This window comes from Sinocyclocheilus grahami, unplaced genomic scaffold (assembly GCF_001515645.1).
Source record: "Sinocyclocheilus grahami isolate Dianchi unplaced genomic scaffold, SAMN03320097.WGS_v1.1 scaffold93.1, whole genome shotgun sequence".
In the NCBI taxonomy this organism is placed as follows: Eukaryota; Metazoa; Chordata; class Actinopteri; order Cypriniformes; family Cyprinidae; genus Sinocyclocheilus; species Sinocyclocheilus grahami.
Genome location: NW_015505272.1, coordinates 361,876 through 376,845, shown reverse-complemented (window position 1 = coordinate 376,845; position 14,970 = coordinate 361,876). Strand labels below are relative to the sequence as shown.

General features: G+C 37.1%; 1 protein-coding gene across 1 annotated transcript; it reads left to right on the top strand.

Annotated features, from left to right (window-relative positions):
• The first annotated feature begins 11 nt into the window (after window positions 1-11).
• LOC107587497 (lysosome membrane protein 2) lies at window positions 12-10,784 on the top strand. Its single transcript, XM_016275298.1, has 13 exons — window positions 12-840; window positions 3,946-4,106; window positions 4,788-4,935; window positions 5,072-5,266; window positions 5,766-5,857; window positions 6,473-6,592; window positions 6,669-6,847; window positions 8,671-8,789; window positions 9,152-9,225; window positions 9,312-9,363; window positions 9,452-9,604; window positions 10,124-10,171; window positions 10,461-10,784. Exons 1-13 carry the CDS (start codon window positions 718-720, stop codon window positions 10,590-10,592), a joined length of 1,596 nt encoding a protein of 531 aa, XP_016130784.1. The 5' UTR covers window positions 12-717; the 3' UTR covers window positions 10,593-10,784.
• Window positions 10,785-14,970: the final 4,186 nt, after the last annotated feature.

The following is a 14,970-nucleotide window of genomic DNA, read 5'->3' as shown; positions in this document are numbered from 1 at the left end:
AAAACGTCCCGCTGAGCTGTAACGGCTGTTCCAGGGGATTCGTCAGCGCAGTGTTATTGTTTGTATATTTTAACCGCACATATATCCAAATGAAGCACTTAATGTACTATATTAATACATTAAATGCACTGCTAGTGTATTTGGGATCAGGCTAGATACGAAGTTGTACACTTTTACAATGAAACCAGAATTTGATCTGCCGTTCTGTTGGTTTGCTGTTAGTAAAAACACTTATTTGTCTTGTTATTAACGTATAAATTGCGTCAGGGCAGTAGAAGATTTACTTAGTCGTTCTGACAGGCACACATAAATCCGTTTTGAAAACCCCTTTAAATTGTGACCTCAGCTCCGAGGGAGGTTTAACACACGCCCCACTCTCCAAAAAGTGTGTTTCTCATGCATGACTGGCTCATTTGAATCTAGTGAGGGAGAAGACCTCCGTTCCTCTGCGTTATTCGGGCTGATCGTCTCTTATCTCGGCATCCGAGAAACGCTCCCGCTAATCGCCCATCATTGGGATCGTGAACGCTGACTCCCCAATGCTAGAAGAAGAAGAGGGAAACCCTGTCTGCCTGTGAGGCGATCAGAGAAAAAACGGACACATACCCGGAGCTTCTCCAGTAGAAGTTCGGAACGAGAGAAAAAGAGATAGAAAGGAAGAATAGTGTTATTATTGTAATTCCCCCCCTACAGATTAGCCGATTTGAAACATCAAAAATGACTAGAAGATCTTGTGCCATTTACGCCACCGGGATCGTGTGCGCTCATTTGCTCATCTTGGGAATCGCCCTTCTGGTGGCTCAAGTCTTCCAAACAATGATTCAGGAACGGATCAAAAAGGTAAGTCTTTTATAAAGTGCTTAATTCTACGAAAAGCTCGTGTTCTGCCATAAAGCCGGTTTTTACAATGATTCAGGGCCAATGTTGTCCTACACGAGGCTTCGGAGCATCTCGCGGAGTTGCTAATATCACTTGATGGAAGCATTGCGAAATCATACAACAAACACGTCTAAATGCTGTCTTGTAATCTCTTCAATGGTTCTGTACGTGGGAGACAATTCCCGTTCTTGCTCGCGCTGAGACCCAGACAACACAATTTCACGTTACGTAGACTAAGTCTTGTGGCCGTTTAATGCGTGTAGGTGTTCAAAACATGATATTAAATTACCGTGATGTAAATGTGGGGTTGTTAGTAACCCTGATTAAAGTGGGCTGGTCGCTGTCTGTGACCACGAAGCCTATCATATTGCGGAAAACACTTTTTCCCCCGTCCCTCTCTCTAATTCACCTCAGCTGTGGTGCTGTCTGCCTGCCTGCGAATGAAATGCTTTCCGGTGCAAAATACCGGAGAGTGAATTCCTCCTCTTTAATGTAACGGGACAGGCTGTTCATTCACCGAGTATGTATATGGCAGGGGGAGGTGTGCTATATGTGTGGCCTGTGGGGGAGGGTCTCAGCCGGTTCTCCTTGGAAAAATACTTGGAATTCTGCCCTCCACCCTCAGTATTTTTAACCAAGTGTAGTATTCAGTGTTCAATGTGATTCCCTTAACCTGCAATTCATGGGTGGGTGTTTGTAGTGGTCTGTGGGAGAAGTCAGCTTTGCTGGATGTTGTACCATTTATTGACAGTTGCTTCAAAGCCTTGTAACGGAGCTTATAAACTGTGCCATTTTCATATTCAGTAAGTCAACTGTGGCACTCAAACATGTCACATTGAGCCTTCAGGCTTTAGTTCTCTAGACAAAACAACTTTTTCAAGCCCTGGGGTGATGTGTGTCTTTTGAGTAGGTCGTAGAATGGTTGGCGTGTTTAAGGAGTTTGTATTTGTGAGGCAGTATGTAGCTCTGAGGCAGTTTTTCTTCAGTGTTTTATCTCTCTTGACAGTTAAAACTTCCTTTGTTTGCTGTTTTCGCAGCAGCTTTTAGCTCAAGTTAAAATATAGGCTTATGTATGTATGTATTCATTGCTTGCTCTGAATGAATGTTTACGGACTTTGGTATAACATGGTCAGTTATGTATAAAAATATAATTTCCAGTTACTGGTACCCTTAACAAGCAGAAGACCGGCTCTGGTATCGGCTTTACTGGCATTAAGTAAATATAAAGGACAAATTATCTCACTATTTAAACACAAACATTTGTTGTTTTTCTTACCTTGGCTGTAGTTGCTCGATCAAGGCTTTGAACATTTTCTAACATAGTTTGATGTCCATTAGGACCTTCAAAGATCTCTCTTCTCAAGGTTGTTGAGCATGCGGTTGTGTGTAGAGGTCAATGCAGTAGTTTTTGTAATCGTGTTTTAACCTTTTTGATTCATTTTGTTTAAATAATTAGTCATGTTCAAAACATATTCCATTGAATAGCTGTAAGAAAACGAATTAGCTGTAAAGAACGCAATCATGTACATTACCATTCAAATGTTTGGTGTTGGTAAGATTTATTTTACATTGTTACTAAAGATACATTTCAAATATATGCTGGACTTTCTATTCATCAAAGAAGCCTGACAAACAATTCTATGGTTTCCACAAAAAATATTAAAAAGCACAACCGTTTTCAACATTGATAACAATAATAATAAATCCGCACCAAATCAGCCTATTAGAATGATGTCTGAAGGATCATGTGACACTGAATACTGCCGTAATGTCTGCTGAAAATTCAGAAAACCGTTTATAAAAATATTTTTAGAATATATTATTTCAAAATATAATTGTTTTTACAGCTTTTTAAATCAAATAAAGGGAGCCTTGGAGAGTAAAGACTTACATTAAAAAAATCTTACTGACCCCAACGTATAGCGTATCTGTACTTGTTAAGGTGTGGTCTGGTGGTTTTAGCCAATTAAACTTTAATTAGTGTATATAAGCTAAAGTACAAGACCAAAATCATCCTTTTTTTAACCAGGCGTAATTAACAACTGTTGTCAGTATGGGTTAAAGAAAATATGCTCTGACAAACCATGAAAGATTAGAAACGAGTCAATGGGTGTGGCACAACATTACTTACTTTTAAAGAAAAGCTTTAGTCTGATTTTACTACACATGGTTGAACAAGTTGAATAGCCACAGATTTTCTTTAGCGCTCTATACCAGTACTTTACTTTATGGTAAAGCTCAGGGTTACTTCTAATGACAGAGATCCCATTCAGAGCTTACATGCGAGAAAAAAAAAAAAAAACTCTTCAAACTGTTCAAAAGACAGGTATACTCTTAAATGATATGACCTGTTTGAACAAAGACACCTTTATGTTATTCTCAGAGTCATAATAGTGTAAATTAATGCACAGTTTGTTATGAGTCAATTGGTGATTTGCAGATTATGACACCGATTATGTTAGAATGATTGATTTTGAAACAAACAAACTACTTTTTTTCAACCTAAGGTGGTGCTTTAACCAGTGATTCTAGCAAATCACTTTCCTGTAAGGACCTTTGAGACGCTGAGGGTCCAGTCTGCTCTGCTACACTGCTGAAGTCATGACTTTTGATTCCAGATAGCGTTATTTGCATTTCAAGCCAGCGTTCTGGAGGAAAACCTTCTGGATGTTATAAGTTTGTCACGAGTCACCCTCTGGAGCCTCGCTTTGTCTGTTACTACAAAATTTTGTGCTGTCATGAATGACATTGTTGTGTCAAAATAAACCTTGTTCCTACGTCTGAGTTCAAATCACGACACTCAAGAAGTGAGAAGTGGGACTGCTGAATCTACTTTCTGATGGAAAATTCCAATTGTGTCATGGATCGCTGATGCTGATGTTTTTCTTCCTGCTCTTTATCTCCGAATCAGTCAAAACGTCAATCAGCATTCAGCTTTTGTGTTCTTTCTTCCCTAAATTTTATTGAAACTCAGCTTAAACATTGAGTTTAACCTCTTTGAACAGACACAGCGTTTTCTGGGACTTTGGTGCTCTCTCTTGACCTCTGACTCTGTTTCATTCACAGGAGATCACACTGGCTGAGAACAGTAGAGTATTGGAGGGCTGGATCAATCCACCTCCACCTGTTTACATGCAGTATTTCTTCTTCAATGTTACCAACTCCGATGAGTTTTTGGCTGGGAAGGAGAAGCCCAAAGTCACTCAAATAGGGCCATATACCTACAGGTGATTTACACATCTTGAAATATACTCGGTATTCAGATGTTCATTTTCATGATTCTGGGCCGTCTGAAGTGTTTTGTTTTCTAAACGATACTGTGTTGTCAGTAACAACAAGTTTGGCACCTAACTCTAGACATGACTCATGCTTTTAGTAGATAGAAAACGGGAAACGTTTACCTACCCACTTTAAACTAAATGTCAAATATTTATCATGCACTTGTAAAATTATTATTTGCAAATATTATGTTTGTTAAATAAATTAATACATTTATTCATCAAGGATGCATTAAAAAGATCAAAAGTGACAGTAAAGACATGAATAATGATAGAAAAGAGTTTAGTTTCAAAAAATGCTGTTCTTTTGAACTTTCTATTCATGTAAAAATCCTGAAGAAATTTTTCATTTAAATATTGATAATACTAAGAAGTGTTTCTTGAGCAGCAAATCGGCATATTAGAATGATTTCTGAAGAATCATGGGACACTGAAGACTGGAGTAATGACTGCTGAAAATGCAGCTTTGCCATCAAATAAATAATTTACATTTTATATATATATATTAAATTAGTAATCTTTTTTTTTTTTTAATTGTAGTATTTTACAATATTGCTGTTTTACTGTGTTTTTGATCAAATATATGCAGGCTTGATTGTAAATCTAAATAAAATGCTTTTCTGTTAACAGGGAATATCGACCCAGGGAAAATGTCACCTTTCTTGAGAATGGGACGAAAATCTTTGCCACAAATCCCAAGAGCTTTGTGTTTCTTCGCAACATGTCATCGGGAGATCCTGCGGTTGACCGTGTGATAACGGTTAACATTCCATTCATTGTAAGAAGGGTTTTGTTTTGCATTGGCAACAAATAATTTAGCATTTAAATTTAGCCTGCCCATGGCATTTGTTAAACTGATTATCTTTGATCCAAATGCAAAGAATTTGCTCTGAATTCTTTCCCTCTTGTTTCAGGCCGTGATGAACGAGTTAAACTCCTACTCCTTCTTTCTGAGGTCTGCTGTGTCTATGTGGATGGGATCCATGGGCATCGAGGTGTTTATGAATCGCACAGTCCATGAGGTCCTGTGGGGTTTCAAAGATCCGCTGCTGTCCAAACTCCACGCCATGAGACCAGAAGTGGATGAGCATTTCGGCCTTATGTACAATGTAAGAATCTGCAGTTTCATCATATTCAGTGCTTTAATCAGTCTAAATGGGTCATATATTTGTGCAACCAACAGCACACACACAACCTCTAAAGCACATATACGATCAGAACAGGATAAGCAAATTACGTTATCATCGTCGTAGACTGCAGATGTTGTCCAGTGTATCAGACTTGACACAGTGGCCTGGTTTACTCTAATGGGTTTTAGACTTTCTTCAGGGATTATATATGTATTAGATTTAGGACAGATATTAAAGATCTGCAGTTTGTGCAATCATAGGTATAATGTCAGTGCCTTGAACCAGCGAGTAAGCAGTTTACATTAATAAAACATTTAGTTTTATTAATTCACTCTGCATTCATATCATGGCCACCAAACAACCTATTTTGTACTCTTTGATGACTTTCTAGGCATCTTTCCCCTTCTGTGACTTGTGTGATTATTTTCTGCTAATGGCTGTAGCATTATGTTAAATTCAATTTATGTGCTGACCACAGAAAAATGGAACCCATGAGGGTGAATTTGTTTTCCACACTGGAGAGAAGAACTACATGGACTACGGCAAGATTGACACGTGGAACGGCATCAGGTACCTCAATGCTTGCGTAATCCACATTGGCGTACTGACATAGTGAGAATTCTTGCACGCTCACTTGGCGTCTGTTCTCCTACCTTAGGAAATTGGGTTAAACACACAGCATGCCTGCATTAGATGCTAGTTAAAGTCAATATCAAAGTATAAAGTCCTAGAAAAGAGCTCCTGCGCTTCTCAGTTACCCCATATCCTGATTTCAGTTGACCCATATCCCAATAAATACAACTTCAAATATATATATATATATATATATATATGAATAGAAATATTTAGAAAATTTACAAGAACAGCATTTATTTTAAACAAATGTCTTATACAATATAAAGCGTCCTTTCGGAAAAAAAGTATTCATTTCTTTTTTCCTTTTAAAACAGCTATTTTAAATTCTAATAATATTTTACAATATTACTGTTTTTACCATATTAATCAAATAAATGCTGCCTTCGCAAGCATAAGAGACTTTTGAAATGTCATTATTCCAAACTTTGGAAATGTAGTGTATATTTTTGGATTAGAATTATGGAGAATTAAATACGTAATAAACCTTCCTTTTCCATTAGAACCTGGGACAAAAACAATGGTTACATCTATTCATTTTCTCACTCACAGTCAGATGAACTGGTGGTCGTCTAACCAGAGCAACATGATCAATGGTACCGATGGCAGTGTCTTCCACACCTTCCTGTCCAGGAAAGAGCTCCTCTACATCTTTGCTGCTGATCTGTGCCGGTAAGTAACATGTTTTAACACTTACAAGGTACTTGGTTACTTGTACATGGTTGCTTACATTTGTTATGACATGTAGATCCATTCATTTGGCTTACGTGGCTGACAAAGAGGTGAAGGGCATCCCTGCCTTCCGCTTCGCCCCTCCTTCAGATGTACTCGCTCCCCCAGATGAGAACCCCAGTAACGCTGGCTTCTGCGTGCCTGCTGGGGACTGTCTAGGAAAAGGAGTCCTCAAAGTCAGCGTCTGTCGACAAGGTAAGCCTGTTTTGAGTCACACCGCACCTTAGCTTCAAGGCCGTCGTGTTTGTTGGAGTAAGTTTTTACAGTGGAAAAAGGTGTGGGATGTTTTCAAAAGAAGCAATTTCCTTGAATTGCGTGGGGAAAATAGGGTAACTTTTTAAATATGGTAATTAACCAGGTAAAGCAGTCTAAGTGTGCTAAAGATTTTGGTGCCCTGAATAGCTGGTCCAGACTGACATTCAACCAAAGCAAACCAAGCATGTGTAAATAGTATTGAATTTCAGGGTTTACCGTTACTGATCGGTGGCCTCGTAACCTGAGTTCAAGTTAAATTGTTCTGCTTTTGTTTGCACACTCTTGGACTATGAAAGGGAAATCATAGTTCAGCGCTTAATGAATAACTTTTAGTGCAGTTTTATGACTCAAGCACTTGATTCACTGTAGGTGTCCTCTGACAAGATTACGCTATCTCAGCCTCTATTGTTTCCGCCATAAACTAGTAGGCTAATATTATTATTGAACAAATGTAAACTCTCAATTTTATCATGTGAGGACTCATGATAGGAAACAGCTGTCGAAATTTGCACATTCTTTGATTAGTCATCATTCCTAGAAGGGGTCATGACTGTTCATTAATAGTTATATTTAGAGTGTTAAGGAATGGGATATGGGATATAAATCAGTGATACGGTGGTACATATTACTCTTAGCTAATGATAGTCTAAGTACCTAGTAGTAGTATTTTTTGTTTTTTTTGGTGAGTGTTCATGTACTTGTCATTGAGTCAAGAGGAAGTTTTGTCAGTGACTTGTCTTGTCATTGAGTCATTTGCCAACAAAAGAGGAAGGTTCATTTTCTGTGAGTGTGCATAAAAAAACTAAAAGTCCCAGAAAATGCCGCAGGGACGTTATTTTAGATAATGGAAAATGTCAAAAACTGCAGTTTTGCAGTCTGAACTGTCACCTGCTCCACTGGAGCCAGTGGTGCATATTTACTTGCTTTGCATTCGTTGATCATTTACATGTCTTTATGACGTCTATCATTTGCATTTGAAGAAATATATACTGTAAGATTTCTTTTTATAGAAATGTATACTTTTATTCGGCATGGACACAAATTGATCAAAAGTGAGAAGTGAAGACTTTTACAATATTACAAAAAATTTATATTTTAATTGAATATTGTTCTTTTATAGTTTCCATTCATCAAATAATCTTGGAACAAAAATGAATCACTATTTCAACATTGATTCTCTTTTTTTTTTTTTTTTTTTTATGTTTCTTGAGAACCAACATGTCATTAGAATGATTTCTGAAGGATCATGTGACATTTTAAGACTGGAGCTAGGAATAAATTACATTTTGAAATATATTTAAATAGAAAACTGTTGTTTAAAATTTTAATATTTCACAATGTTATTGTCTTTAGTGTTCCTTTTATTAAATAAATGAGACTTATTTCAAAAAAGTTTTCAAAATTGTACAGTTGTTTTGCTTTGCAATCATTTTTAAGTGTATGAATTTATAAGTGTCATGGAGTTATGTTATAGTTGTAAAATTTAAAATGTCACATTTAAATCTTTTTGGGGTGGCCAGGTAAAAAAAATCTGAACTACTGGACTAGTCTGTTGGCCTGAGGCTTGACATGACTTTAATCATCTTAATGGTTTAATTGGTCTTTATGACCAGTCATTATAAAGCAATAGCTGATAAAGAAGTTGTTGTTATTGCATATTCACCGTAGAGCTTTCCTAGATGGGTGAATGTCAACCACTGATCTGAATAAAAGAACAGCAACTAATGCCTATTTCCTGTTCCTATTTCCCCTTCACTGTATAGGTGCACCCATTGTTGTGTCATTCCCTCATTTCTACCAAGCCGATAAGAGGTACATCAATGCCATCGACGGAATGAACCCAAATGAGGAAGAACATGAAACATACCTCGACATCAACCCGGTAAGCAGACGCTTTGTGATTTTACTGTTTTACTGCGACAGTACTGACTTGTTAGAGCTCTTGTGGTTTATAATCTGAAAGTAGTATACACCCGTCCTTACCATGACAGGAAAAAATTATGTGATTCACTCTGATAACCACAAGTGAATGTGAAACTGCACCTACGTAACTCTACCTAGAATCCCAGTGATTGTTTTTGTAGCATGTCGTGATGGAAAATTGACTCAGATTAAGTTGGTATTTGATGAACTCGTCTCATTCCACACGTTGTTTCGGGTGGAACCGAGCAAAGACTGAGTGTATTGTGGTGAATATTGGTTGACTTCCAATAGTAAATTGTCCCATTTCTTTTTTCTCTGCAGACCACAGGGGTTCCCATTCGTGCCTGTAAGAGAGCTCAGCTCAATGTCATACTGAAGCGAGTCTCTGGCTTCCCGTGAGTAAAAACGTCTCACAAAACCACTAAAGAATGTTCTGGAGTGAAAAAAATGGAAGTCTCATTAGCCTTTTTTTCCTTTTCAGCAAAACAAAATTCCTGAATGAGACCATTTTCCCCATCATGTATGTCAATGAGGTGAGTTTTTTGTCATCCTTGTTTCCTTCGGAATATACATTTTTCTGTTCAGAAAGTTCATTTGTTTTGTTTTCTGCTGAATTTTTAGACGGCAACTATTGACGATGAGTCTGCAGCCCAAATGAGGATGCTTCTGCTGATTGTAACAGTTATGTCCAACTTCCCAGTCATCATTGTGGGACTGGGGGTCATTTTACTTGTGGTCCTGATCTTCCTCGTCTGCAGGAACCGCCAGAGAAAGGTAAAAAATGTATGAGCTTTATATTGCCTAGTTAAGAGTAGAAATGTCATTTGAAGGTCAACGATACCTTTCCGTGGAAAAATATTAATGGAGTAACTGTTAATATTCTTTAGAAATGCCAGTATGGAAAAGCCCTTAAAATCCCCTCAAACTTTTCACACCCTAGACTGGAAAGTCAATTAAATAGCACTCACCTTGACGGCACTAACCCTAGCTTTGATACCCATGCATGCACCTGCATGAGGGAATGCATGTGCTTTAGTGCACATTATTTTATGAAATGTTTTTTTTTATGCCGTTGTTCTTTGCAATATACGGTAATTATCTGTTGGGTTGGTCAACTATTGTTATGGCCTTTAATGAATGGTTAAGTGGGGAAAACACTTGTTTTGCACATTTATACACTAACAGTTCTTTTATAGAATTTATTTTTACTTGAAATCTGCCAATGATGCATAATGCTGTTATGTTTTCGTTTTCAGTAACATTTCTCCTCCCCTTTTTTTTGTTCCAATTCAGAATGAAGTAAAACGTATTGATTTTACTGAAGCTTTTCATTCTTTTGCTGTAAGTCTTCATTTTCCCTTATACACACATTTTGCTTTCATTTTGTTCAAATTTGCTTGTTGTATTTTTGTATTTGGTCATTTTAAGCATTATAATGTTTTCATATGAATATGAATAATATCTCCAGTTTCTGCAAATCATGTTCATTGCTTTGCCTGCATGGTGATTGTAATGTACTTCTGCAGTGTTTAGATGTTTAGCTACTTAGTCCATGTGGTACATGATTTAATGTTGACATCTACATGGTTTTAACAATGCACACGCTAATGGTTCTGCATGTTCTGTACAGACGACGAAGGATGAAACGGCTTATACCCAAGTGAGCAACCAAGCAGAGGATTCGCCAGAGAACCGCACCAATCAGCCTTTGAGGAACGGATCTTACATCGCCATGTCGCCAGTAGAGGCGCAAAAGTGTTGATGAAGATGACTGGTGGAGTCTCGCCTAAAGACATCACGTCTATCTTGCTCACCCTTTTTATATGGTAGTTTTCACCTGTGCGATTCGTCTTCGGGGACCAGGCCCTGCACGCTCACCACTGTTTGCCGAGGGTCACTTATTTGACTCGTGACTTTTTTGTTTCCTTGAGCATGGCCTTTCAAACTGCCATATCTTCAATCAAAACATGTGTAAACTCAAAGCACCCACTTCAGTTTCGAACAACCGTCTCTGGGTTTCCAGAGGCTTCTGTTGCCTGGTCCCGAGAAGCCTGAAACACACTCTCTTGCCTTTTGAAAACACATATATGCATTGCATGCTCACAGAGTCCATAGTTCCTGAAGGGTCATAAACCCTTTCAGTATGAGAGAGCGTGAAGGGTTCACAGCCTGTGCTCGTAAAGTGTTTCAGATCTCTTCCCACACTACTGTATACAGGTCTACACAGGCAGACCTTGAACTAACACCGCTCTTCATACGTCAAACCCTTTGATAATGGTATAAACTATTATAAGATAAACTATTGATTTACCTCCTCTAAAAGTATTAGAGAGCTAAAAGGTCTAATATGCTAACAAAAACTGGGTCTAATCCAGAACTTGTGTGTGAGTGTGTCTGATTGTACATACCAGTATGTGTGTGTGTGAGTATTTCTGCAGGCATGTCAATGCTTGCATGTTTTTGTCACACTGTGGTGAACCGCTCTGGTGGGTCACCGTCCACCGTTTTGCAAGATGCAGTGTAACAACAAGTGGAAACTAGTGACTTCAGCGGTTCTCTTCATTTCATAGTATCTGATTCACATTTTTTTCTGATGCCAGAAACATTTCAGTGATGATGGCTGGTCAGACAGTCTCCTTTAAGGCATTGTATTACAGACATCGTACTAGCTTTCTGACTTGAATTTTTCTGCCTTACAAATACTTACGAACACAATGTGATTCTGCTGCATGGTAAAGGAAGGTATAAGGTGGAACTAGACGAAATGTCAGACAGATAATGGCCAATCAGTGGGGGACTTAGAACTACGTCCATCCCTTTTCACAGCAAAACACATCTGTCCTGTAATATCGAGAGTACAACTACAGTCCACCGAACCCACAGTCGAATCAGGGGTTAAAGGTCAGCAGGTTTTTGAAGGGTTATCGGTGAAGTTTGCACATTTTTTCTGTGCACGTTTGGTTTATATTAACCCTCTGTGGCTGAACGAGACTCTAACTCTTGAATCACTGCTCATATCTGTTGAGTTTATTTTTGTTGCTTTTTCTGTCCTTGATGTTCCGAGCCTTCGCTATTGCTAAAAAAATGAACCATATTTTAAATCAACTTGAACAGGATGTGATAGCTGCACACTTTACAAAATATCACTAAAGATGAATCGTCATATTCGTTTCTGTTTGTCCAAATGAATCTTTTTGGTTGTCTGTCTGAAGTTGCCATAACCCATGAGTGCGGTTACACTCGTATGTATCAGTAAATCATTCCCATTTTGGTGAGGCTTGTTGGAATGATTGATGTTTGTTACTTTTACTTGACGTAAACCATCTGTTACTTATTGCGACCGCGGTTTTCGTGGATTGCAGTGCACACTGTTGCGTATTTGCCTGTGCCATGGATTTAGCTTATCTTAAAGATTTAGTGCAAGGTTTAAACTGGAAACACTGTGTATGCGCCATGTCTTATGCAGCTGTATGTGAACCGAAAACTGAGGGAAAGTAATTCAAGCTTTAGTTTAATTAACTACCAGTCCATTGGAGTGGCTCTTGAGTTTTGTTGTCCGCGCAGTTAGTATATACATTTATGTAAAAATGGTCTTTGCTCAGCTCTGTCTGTAAAAGACCCCGCTGGACTATTGTGGTGAGACGTAACATGTGACTTGAATATGAACGATCTAAGAACCTGAGCCATTTCTATACAGTTATACAGTCCTTATGGTGACTTTTCCCCTATATGCTTGACCAAAGATTACATCGGTTTGGTAGATAACTGGTTTGTTTGCTTTCCACACAGATAGCTGTAATGCCATCGATTTCCCAGTTACAAGAGCATTAGAACCTCATTGTCTGCAAGGGCAAATAAGAAAAAAACTAATTGAAAAAAAGTCTCAAAATATTTTCCAGAGCATACTATGTGAGTTTATATTGTGTTTAATAATACAGCAAAGAACTTAAGATGTAAAGTGTTGCCACAGAGTGCAAAGAAACTCAGTATTATGTATTGACTCAGCAATACAACGATGTGTAAAAAGCAAATTTTATAATGAAGTAAATAGGTTTTATAATCAGACAGATGAATATTTATGTATTCATATGTTCAATGGTATGTACATTATCTGAATTTGTAAGGTCTTTTCTTTGGTCTTGTTCATTTCTATATATTTTTAATTATTTTGTAATATTACAAGTGGGGTCATCAAACACATTTCTGTTTTCTTCATTTTATTTTTTTGTTTTCCTTCAGATTTATGAAGTAGTACCAAGTGAATATTGTCCTAATCTTCAAACTGTTAACTTCGATGGAGAAAGGCTTGTGTTGTATCTGTGGGGTGTGAGCCGTTGTGTGTAATGATCTCCTGTTATACAACTCTCAAGCTGTCAACACACTGTTTGTCCAACTGGAATAACAAAGGAATAACAAAGGGAAGGCTGAGAGTCTTTGAGTTCCACTTAGGAAGATTGCCATAGTGCCATGTTGGGTACAAGGGAAATTTCCACTTGCAATCTAACCTTTTTTTTCTTAGATGAATGATGCCCTCCTTCAGGGATGAGCTTTTAGTGCCATACCATCCTTGTTTATTTCACTTGCTTTAGTAGCAAAATGTTTAAGCAGTGTAGCAGTTGTTTTTTTGGGCTGGTAAATTCCTCACGACATCTTTGAGGGTGATTTTTAAAAACACTGAACACTTCATCGTGTCCTCCTGAGATGCATTGCGTTTTTTGCTGCTGAGAATGACAATCCTTATGTCATGTTAGGTGCAAAATCATTTCAAGTAATATTCATTTTTAGTTTTGATAATTTACACTGCACAAATCTTTCTACAATGCTTTTGTAAACATTTTTAGTGTTATTTGCAAAAAAATTAATAAAATTGTTGAAATTTCTTTTGTCATGTTTCTGCTTTCTTGTCTGGCCCATTTACAGACAGAGGGACTCAAGAAATACAAAAGTGGATTTTTTTTTTTTTACACATTTATTTTCTGAATAAGTTTCTCATAAAGGCTGCATTTATTCAATCAAAATACATTAAAATTGTAATGTAAAATTACATTTCAATTTTCATATACTGTACATATTTCCAGCAGCTATTACTCCTTTCTTCAGTGGTGCATAATCCTTAAATCATTCTAATATGTTGATTTGCTGCTCACAAATACTTACTACAATGTTAAAAATAGTTGCTTAATACATTTGGGGAAATGGTGATTTATTTTTTTGATTGATTATTTTATGAATAGAAAGTTCAATAGAACAGCATTTATTTGAAATCGAAATCTTCTGTAACATAAATGTGAAAAATTCAATCAATCAATTACACATAAAAAAATCTGTGTAAATAACACAGAATAGTTGTTGTATGGAAAAATGTGTAAATATTCTTTATTAATGTTTCCCCCAAAACAAAAGCATTTAACAGTAAAGTTTTCATATAGGAATTTGGGAACATCAATGGTCTGGGGTGAAGATACACTACAGTAAGAGATATAATATATATACACACACAGAGACAGAGAAAAGGGTTTTAAAATTGTACCTTTTGGTGCACAACAGCTTGTCCCTGGAGCAGTACCCTTAAAAGGACATATATGTACCTATTAGGGGTAAATTTTTGATGATTACTTTATGAATGGAAAGGTCAATAGAACAGCATTTATTTGAAATAGAAATCTTCTGTAACATAAATGTGAAAAATTAAATCAATCAATCACACATAAAAAATCTGTGTAAATAACACAGAATAGTTGTTGTATGGAAAAATGTGTAAATATTCTTTATTAATGTTTCCCCCAAAACAAAAGCATTTAACAGTAAAGTTTTCATATAGGAATTTGGGAACATCAATGGTCTGGGGTGAAGATACACTACAGTGAGAGATATAATATATACACACACACAGAGACAGAGAAAATGGTTTTAAAATTGTACCTTTTGGTGCACAACAGCTTGTCCCTGGAGCAGTACCCTTAAAAGGACATATATGTACCTATTAGGGGTAAAAAAACAAAAAGGTACAAATATGTTCTTTTAAGGGTACTGTTCCAGGGACAAGCTGTTGTACCCCAAAAGGTACAATTCTGGCCCCTTATTTTTCTGTGTGTATATATATATATTTAGATTTTAACATATATATATATATATATATA

Bases quoted from the DNA above. Each gene is read 5' to 3' on its own strand.
- LOC107587497 (XM_016275298.1), top strand. From the start codon at position 718: ATGACTAGAAGATCTTGTGCCATTTACGCCACCGGGATCGTGTGCGCT. The intron at 841-3,945 runs GTAAGTCTTTTA...TTTCATTCACAG, and splicing joins TTCAGGAACGGATCAAAAAG to GAGATCACACTGGCTGAGAA. The intron at 5,858-6,472 runs GTACCTCAATGC...TCTCACTCACAG, and splicing joins GACACGTGGAACGGCATCAG to TCAGATGAACTGGTGGTCGT.